At 41.5% G+C, this 9,594-nt stretch overlaps 1 protein-coding gene across 12 annotated transcripts in view; it reads left to right on the forward strand.

Annotated features, from left to right (window-relative positions):
• LOC133991506 (transcription factor COE3) overlaps window positions 1–298 on the forward strand; it is a 65,508-nt gene extending 65,210 nt beyond the window's left edge. For all 12 annotated transcript variants that reach the window (XM_062429944.1, XM_062429941.1, XM_062429953.1 and 9 more), the window contains one exon: window positions 267–298. In XM_062429944.1, coding sequence (XP_062285928.1) covers window positions 267–298 — 32 coding nt within the window. The remainder of the gene's footprint in view (window positions 1–266) is intronic.
• The last annotated feature ends 9,296 nt before the right edge of the window (window positions 299–9,594 follow it).

Below are 9,594 nucleotides of genomic sequence, written 5' to 3' on the forward strand. Positions count from 1 at the left end.
AGGAGGACGTGCAGCAGCAGGCTGGCGGACACGGCAAACACTCACAGGCACATACGCAAACAGGCACATTAAGGCATACATTCACGCACTTGTGCACCGTCAGATGGCTGGACACATGCGCACACACAAACACACACGCACACACCCACACACACACGCACATGCACATACACATACTAAATTGCAATATTTTAATAATATAATATCCATATATGTTTTAGCCAAATAAACTAATCTCCTTTCTCTTTCTGTCTTTTTTCCTCCAGCCATGTCCGGCCTGGTTGTCCCTCCAATGTAAATGCACTTTCGTCATCTCAAGCACCAGTCCACACACTACCACTTCACGGGACACCCCATCAGCACACAGCAAAATGCTGGTGTAATGTATAGTCAACCGCTTGTTCTGTTTTTAAAGATGAAGGGAAAAAAAGAAAATAAATGATTTTCTTTTTCTTTTAAATGACTCGCAAACCTGCAGAAAAAAGGATTTCACGAGGAACAATATTTTTTTCTCTGTGGGATTTTTTTTTTTTTTGTTAATTTCCCCCCCACCATTTTATCACCCTTGAAGAGGACACAGGATGATGGAAGGGTTTATTTTGTATACCTGTTGGGTTGTGCTTTGGCCTTGGAAATGTCCAATCAACCACACATTCAATACTGGAAGGGACTCTGTGGACTCACCATCTGGTTGTAAAGTAAAAACACTGATGTACAGCACATTTGCCAATGAACTTGTTTGCCTCAGAAATTGTTTTTTTCTGTTTCAACTCTCTTTTAATAGATTCACAACAGTTGTGTGTCTTTATAATGTGACTTTTTGTATTTTTATGTGTGAGAAAAATACACAGGGGCCAAGAAAGTTTGAATTTCAACTGGAAAATATATGAGATATATAATGTAGAAAATTGATCATAAAAGTACAACAAATACGAGTAAAAAGGGGAGGGGCTGGGTGGGTAAGGTTGTATCATGTTTCATTCCTGCATTTTAACTTAAATTTTGTAATTTATTGTAGCTAGAAATCATCTTCAAAAGTAAAAAAAAAAATCCTCTTTGATTCAACAAGCACACTGACGTGCACAAAACACTGCTCTGTTGATGAATATGATGTACTTCCATGTCTAGAGCTTCCTTTTAAGCAAGTGTGTTTTGCCATGTTTTTCAACTTTTTTGCTAGCACTGTATATTAATGCATTCCTAGGCTACTGTGAAGTCTGTTTCTTGTTGATGAGGAGCAGTCTCCCCCTTCTAGCTCCAACTCCCTTATGTGTTTTATATGTGGTTAAAAATTGTAGACTATTGTGATATTGCCAAACTTGTGCTAAATATTTATACATCTGTCTTTTTCATGTTCTTTTAGATCGACAAAAAACATTTAAAAAACAAAATTAAAATCCATTGAAAATGTAGGAGTATAGTAATTCATTGTCATATTTCTGTTCAAACACACACTTGCGCTCACTGAGGGAAATTTTGTAACATATCAACTATAAATAATGTATTTATCTCTGAAATTTTGTATATTGCTTTTCATTATGTATGTATTAATCGTCATGCCCTTAATATAGTGATGCAGCACAGATAATTCAGCCAAGAACTGTTGCCTTCATTTGTTTTCTTTTTGTATTTGATGAAATGCAATGTTCATATATTTCATGTGTATCCTCAAAAATTTGTGTTACTCCGTCAAGACTCTCTGTCCATTTTTTTAAAGGGGAAGTCAAACTTCATTGTTTATTTTTATATTGATTTTAAATTATCTATACAGACCATTTTGGAGAAAACTTTGTTGGTTGTATTGTCAAATAAATTGTTTGTGACCCATATGATAGTTGTTAAGATCCAATAGAGACTAATGTGCATGAGGGACAACCTTGGAGATAAAAAAACACTCCATTTGTGGTTGTATTTTTTTCTGTTTTGTAGAATGTATAGAAGTCATTTTTACTCACCACTTATGACTCTGCCACATAGCTTACATGTGTTTACAGGGAAGAAAATTTAAAAATGTCAACATTTGGAATGGAAACAGAAATGTTTTATTAAAATTTTCAGTAAAAACACAATAGCTCCTCAACTGTGGACTTCTTCAGTTTTAAGTACAGTTTGGCTGGCAGACAAACTGACAATCAGAAGAAAGGAAAAAAAAAAGACAGTCATAACTTCTGAGGACAAACCTGTGATACACGTCTGTAAGTTGTAGTGTTTAGACTTTGCCATAGAGATACTTGTTTGAAACCTGTGGAAAAGTGTAACAACCATAAAAATGAAAACTGCTCTTTACTCATATTCTTTCAGCTAAGCACTCTGACATTGTGACATATTCCTACTGGTCTTTGTATCAGCATATCCTGCATCTGTGGTGCTTCAAAGGTTCATTGTAGTCATTCATAAACAGTGCAAGCTTTTTATTCAAAGCACCCCAAATGGGGCTCATTCAAATCCCTCATTTCATTGCATTAAGCCACCTAGTTAATAAAGAATCAATACATTGAAAGAGCAAGGTTATCCTTTGTCTATAAGGGCTGGTATCGTTTTGAACCTCTTATAGTTTGAGAGCTGAAAGGGGGGGGCCACTGTGAAATCTATACTCATCAAGTGGGTCAAACAGAAGGATAGAAGTGTTTGAGGGAAGAATAGTGGTTCTCCTTAAAAACAACTGAGCATCTTATCTGGCACCCAGAGTGGTCATGGAGAGCAGGTCACAAAATGTCAATTTCTCATCAAGGCAACATTGTCCAGGGCCACCTCTCCCTTTAATGCACAATTAAACGGCGGCAACCTGAGTGGCAATCAGCATATCACAGCTTATTATGTCAGCCGCCATGCGTGGACCTCTCGGCACGGGCAGATAGTCCAGGAGCTACTGATAATGCAAAGGACAGATAGACTCAAAAAGAGTGATTTAATTTTCAGCTGTGATCGCTTCGTGCTTCAAATCATTCCCTCGATAATCCAATGTGTCCGATAACAATAGCCACACATCTGCTTCCTGGCACTGCATTATCTGTTTCAATACACATACACAAGTTTGGATGTTTCGCTTTGCTGGCTGCTGTCTCTATTATTCAATAACAAAATCTTGCTTAAGCAGGGACATGCAAAAACGGCATATTTATTTTGTCTTAACTGCTCTTTAAATGAAACAAAAGGGAACTGCCAGTAACAACAGCCAATTGAGAAAAAAAAAAAAAAAGAATTGTGAGGGTAAAAGTACAATCAAAAAAATGACAGGTTTGCTCAGTTGTTGCCAATTTTAAGCGCTCTGAAGCCTGGCAGGCAGGCTAGAGGTACAGTATATTGTCTCAGCAGGTTTCTCTGTACCCAACGACCAGCCACTCGCTCTGCCACACCACTCAATCATTGTGAGAGCCTCTTTATTGGAGAACTCTAATGGCCACCCTCCACCATGATCTTAATGTGTGCATTAAATATTTATAAATCCTGGGTCAATAATGCCCCATAACCAGAGCCTGACAGACCCCCACCCATACCATGTGGCTGCCTCCCTCTCAAACACAGGCAAAGGTCACGGGGTCACGCAATCAAAAGAGAGCGAGGCTCGCCACATCCATATGTTGCCACTCTTATCAAGACTTTCCTCAGTACTGGTTATCTGTCAAAGGAAAGAAATATTGAAAGCAATATCGATCTTAACTAGCCTTGTGTTGCCGAGGGCCACGCTTCAAACATCTGCTCGTGGATTGTTATATTTCAAAAAAGAAAAAAGAAAAAGAAAAGAAAAAAAAAACTCCTCTCAATAATATAAGGCTGAGCGGTAATATTGACCATCTCTGTCTGATGCCTGAGCATGACTAATAACCCTGTTATTAACCAGCATCACCAGAGATTTTTAAGAGTTTGATGCATAATAAACATTTCTTCATTAGTGCTGGTGGGTTAATTGTGCAGCCTGGCATCTCCGTGGGTTGCGTTTTACGTGACCATATCCAAGCTTCGGTCCTGTGCTGTTCAGGTGAAAGATTGTGCTCCGGTGATAGCACACACAAAAGGGCGGCCGGACAATGAGCCAGTCAATGGAGAGCTCCAGTTGAAAGAGCCACAATGGCCATGCATGCTGGGAATTGGGCTGGATGATATAAAGGAATGAAACCTTCATTGAGGCCATGGAGGACACGCATTCAGAAAAGAGGTTTTGTTTGCTCTTTATCAATCTGCCGTTTCCCATGAGAAAAAACAATTCAAACTGACCTTAAAAAGAGAATATTACCTTACGCATCCACTCCCTATGTAACTCTTATAGAGGGGCTTATACGTTCACTTTTAATGGATGTTGATGTGGTAATACCTTTGTACCAATATGTGTACCGTATCAAGACAGGGCAGACTGTAAAACTAAAAGGTGGACAATAGTTTTATCTTCTCTACTCCATGGGCAGTGCTGAGAAATACTTTTTAAGGATTTGCTCTTGGACTGACAGGATTTGTGTAACCGCTGAGTGATGTGTTTTGTGTGGGGGGAAAAGCGGTCGGCAACACTCGTGAAGTTGGGAGTTTATACACGAGTGGGATATGGCTGCTGTGACTCATAAAAACTGCACGAGTTGAGATCATAACTTTCAGACGACAATGAATCAAAAACCGGGAGTCTGACCTTTTTTTGAACAATTTCCACATTTTGAATCCAAACAGGGAATTTTACCTTTTTTTTTTCTTTTGTTTTTTTTTTTACAAAATAGTCCCACATTAGCACACTCTCCTGTCTGTGAATCGGCACATCTGATAAGACACTGCTCCCCTGCTACTGTACACTGGGATTCAGCTTTGCAGGAAAAACTCTAGATCCTCGCAAAGATTTCCACTTCACTCACTGCAGTCAAGAAGGATGAGCAAAGTATCCCAGTGCTTCAAAATCCATTAAACTTGTATTTGGGTGTCATTTGATACTTCATCAATGTTTCAGTGTATTTCAAACCCACAAATGCAGGATTTACTCCTGGTAGAAATACAGTATTCACCATATTTTCCTTCTATGAACTTCACTTAGTCCAAAAATTACACTGTAAGAATTGCCTGGTCAGGGAGTGTTAGGCTACAGTGATAAAATAACATCACTTGAACTGTATTTTCTGCCACAGTCTCCACCACATAGAGCTCCTTTCATAGTACCCCTCTGTAGTGCTTTGTCCAGTAGTTCTGGATATGATATCATCTATTAATAATGTATTGGCAATGGATTACATAAAAAGGGAGCAGAAATAACATCCAATATTCATGCCCCCTGAGCTTGACTGTGTCCAATCCGTTTGGCCCATAAAACCTTAGCCCCATTTCCATATCCGCTGTGGGTCACGACAGGTCTGCCGCACAAAGGCTCACAGAGCAGCTTAACTCAGGAAAAGGGCAGTAAAAATCGGGTGGATTTCTGAACCCTTATGAAACAGCCCCCCTTGGAAAAAAAGTGGAAAAAGCCCTTTTCCGATTTCAGCGCCTGTGAAAAACCTGGTACTGTATTTCCCTCTTTAATTGTGCCACTTGAGAAATTGACGTGCCTCTGAAACATGGCATGAATCTCACAGTTATTGCAGTCCCCTTGGCAGGGAATGTTGATACAACATCTGCATGCTATAGAAAGTAATGGAAGTAGCAGAGGTGGCAGCTGCAACTCTACAGGAAGTGTGCCATTTTCAGGCAGCGCTGCTGTGAGAACCACTAACTGCCAGCCTGGTCTTGCAGGCAGCTCTGATTGCCAGGACACTATGACAAACACGCAGGGGCTGGGAGTGTTGCATCCTGGGGGATGACAGCTTCTGTTTGATTGTCAATAAGGCTCATTAGCAGAAAAAATGGAGAATGCGAAAAGAGATTAAATGGCTTGAGACAGGGTCCCCCTCATGTTCCATTACAGAGGATTTATCAGAGCCTTTATTTCATCAATTCCACAAAAAATCACCTATTGCCTCCACCGAAAAGGTAAAGCTGCAGAAAAATGTAGATTTAAAAAACTGTATACATTCCTGAAATTGTGATGAACTACATGCTATTCCATCAAATGCTAATCAAACCCTTTAAACGTCCTCGGCACCTTACATAAATCTCTCTCCTCCTGCTCTGAGCTACTCTCATCTTAAGAACAGTGGCGGATGTTTCCCTCCATCTTAGGGAGGAACGGCCAACAAAGCAGCGTGTAAGGGCCTTTCCCTGAAGAGTCCTTGTCACGCCGCGCCAAACCTCTGTGATTATCGTTGTTTTTGCAGAGAGTGTCCATGCCTGCCAATACCGCTGTTCCATAAATGAATTTGGCCCCTCGTCAACGAATTACCTAACACGCAGAACTGTGTATGTGTCACATCCAATTCCAACTCACCGGCTTTGGTGGTGTGTGTCAGCTGGAGGACTTAATCATCAATCGTCAATCATAATAAGCGAAGCACATTGATAGGGCTTCTTTTTTTTCTTTTTCTCTTACACAGTTAAATAAAGTGTAAAGAGAGAAGTTAAAACTGACCTTGTTAAATTGGGACGACAATTTATATTCCTAATTTAGAGTATAGATTAATTAGTCTTGGCAAGTGTGTGTATCAGTTTCCATGTGGCGGAGCTTAGGAGCTATATCCACTTGATCAAATCATAGCTTTCATAAGGAAATCTCTGGAATGATATCTGTAAGTTTAATCTTTAACCATCATGTTTTTTTTGCTCAGAATGGGCTTTGCATATTTTTAGCTGCACACTTTTAATTAATGCTTAATTGGACAATTTATAGAGAGGACTTTTCCAACATTAGTCGCTAATCAATAGCCTCCATCTCACATCATACAAAATTAATCACTATGACCTGTTATCAGGCCTTAATGCAAGCGTACACACACACACACACACACACACACACACACACACACACACACACACACACACACACACACACACACACACACACACACACACACACACACACACACACACACACACACACACACACACACACACACACACACACACACACACACACACACACACACACACACACACACCTAACATGCTAACTGGCAAAGCATGCATTTTGCACAAGGCTGAGGAATCTGGCTCATATTTTCCCTCTCCCTGATCCAATCCACTCCTCTCCCCCGTCATATAGATCGGAGTCTGCGGGGGCCAGAGGCGCTGACAGAGCCCAGATGCTCCCAGTCTGTCTGGGGGACTGGGGAGACTGGTGCCATGGGGTCCTGGAGCCTGTGAAGTGCCGCCCCTCCGTCAACATGACCAAGGCTAGACCTGCACTTTCTCCAGGCTGAGACACTCTCCTTACCACACTGACAACCGCGCTGTATAGTCACAGATTGATACATGCAGGGATACACACACACAGGCACGTAATGTATGGCCGCTCATCAGCCGTTCCTAATTAGAGACCCCCAGTCCTACACTCAAGTTCATAAGGTTACAATGACACACTGAGGCAGGGTTACTAACACACACACAGGCATGCTGATACCTCTCAGGATTTATTTTACTTTCTCATTTAATCCTGCTCTATCTCACCACCACTGTCCTAAACTTGCTTGTGTGGAGCGGGGTTCTCTTTGTTCTAAAGACACAACAAAAAAAAACAAAAAAAAGGCTCCATACGAATCCTCCATTCTCCCGCTTTCCCCTCTCAAAACACAAAGATCATTACACGAGCATCAAAGTATGCCATGTTTCAAATGATATTTCTCTTTGTAGTTGTGGCGTAGCGTGGAGTGTGTTGGTATTAGATGCTGCTGTGGCAGCTGTCGTGGCTGGCTGCGTGGTGCCTCGGTGTCAGGGCCTCCGAGGCCAGGCGGTCCCGGCAGACAGACAGAGGGGGAGGAAACCTGATAGTGCAGCCAAGCCCCAGTCTAATGTCTGTCTATCCAGCTATCTATCCTTGTGTCTATCTGTCTGACTGACTGTTGGACACTGCCTATCTGCATGGCGGATACTCCTCTGGCTTCCCAGCAGCGGTGCACTGCTTACAGCTGAGTTAATATGTTCCAAAAAAGTTTCACTCTTTTATTTTTTTTTTTAAGTGCACAAACTTCTTAGGAAGAATAAAAGCAGCTATTTATGAATCACTGTAGCTGCAGGATTAACTTCTGCAGGGTCCCCACTAAACTTGCGACTTCTACCAAGGGGTGAAAAGTTGTGATAACATTAGAGTTATGAGCTGACATGTATGAGGAGCAAGAGATGGAAACACAGAGTGTGTTTGTATTTGATGTGGGGGCAGAAAATTGTTCTATAATGAGGGGTGCCAGGATATGAGATGGGAAGTGGGGAGTTGGAGACAGGATATAAGTTATGAGAAGGAAACTAGTATTAGCAAATGCAGAGGTTGTTGTTGTTGTTGTGCCTGTTTAAGCTAAAATGTATCTTACTACTATTGGCCATGATTAATACAACCTGGCCAGGTCAGTACCTTGCACTGATGCTACGAGTGCCACCAACTATATTCTTTCTATGGCTCAAATGAGTGTGTGTCGTATGTGAGAGCAAGTGTGTGTGTGAGGGGGTTAATAAATGTTGAATCAAACGCCGCACGAGACACTCACACTCCTTAAGGGTTGCCCATTAGCGGTGTGTGGGTGCATGGGGAGTTTATCAGTGTCTGGGTGATTTATGAAGTCAGACTCAATATCATCCACTTCACCCACACACATATGGACATACACATGTGCACACACGAACACGCATTGGCCACATGCTCACACACACTCACGCACGCACGCACGCAAGAACATGCACTCGTGTACTCTCCCTCTCTCTGAAATGGAGGCAGATATGAGGCCAAAATTAAAGGTTTCACAGAGATTAACAGTGCGGATGATGAGATCGTCTCAGCCCCTTTTAATCTAATTCCTTTTTATCTCGGAGCCAGCATGATACGGAAATGGTACACATGGTGAACATACAACCACAAAATAATACAGACATAATAAAATTGCTGCTACTAAAAGAGCTAAATAATAATAACACATCTTGAAATTGCAAAAAACTAGAGAAAAAAAAGGTGTGAATTATTTTAAAGGGATTCATTGGATATTTAAGCAATTACACGACCAATTACTGGCAGCATGTCTGAATCTTTGATGCTGGACTCGCTTTTCAACATCAACTGAACAACTCTACATACATCAGTATCTCTGGGTGCTAAATTCATAGCATTCCATAGAATTTACTTAGCCACAAGCAAAAAGGAGGGTGCTTACAGTGCACTTCAGAGCGCGCCTGGCTTAAATGGGACCCCTTGTGGCTGTGTCACAGCTCCCTTCGTTAGGGGGCTGACTGTAGCCTGTAGTCACCACAGGCATCATTAGCCTTCTGTGAAACCACAGACTGAGTCTCATTCTTCATCTGCCTGTCTGCTGCCTCAACATCTATGCTGCGATGGCGCTCCAATGGCAGAGTAGGTGAGTCCAGCAGCACGGCAAGACAGCCGCAAGGAGCTGATCGGATAAGAAATTCAAAAATACAGCAAAGTTCAAATGTATGCAGTGAGTGGGCCACTTGAATTGGCTCTGTAAAGGTTAGAGCCGAGGTTATTTTTGCAGGGTGGATTATTAGGCTACCTGGGCTGAACAGAAGAGGAATAACAATGGTAAAAGTAAG

Source organism: Scomber scombrus, chromosome 12 (genome assembly GCF_963691925.1).
Source record: "Scomber scombrus chromosome 12, fScoSco1.1, whole genome shotgun sequence".
Taxonomy (NCBI): Eukaryota; Metazoa; Chordata; class Actinopteri; order Scombriformes; family Scombridae; genus Scomber; species Scomber scombrus.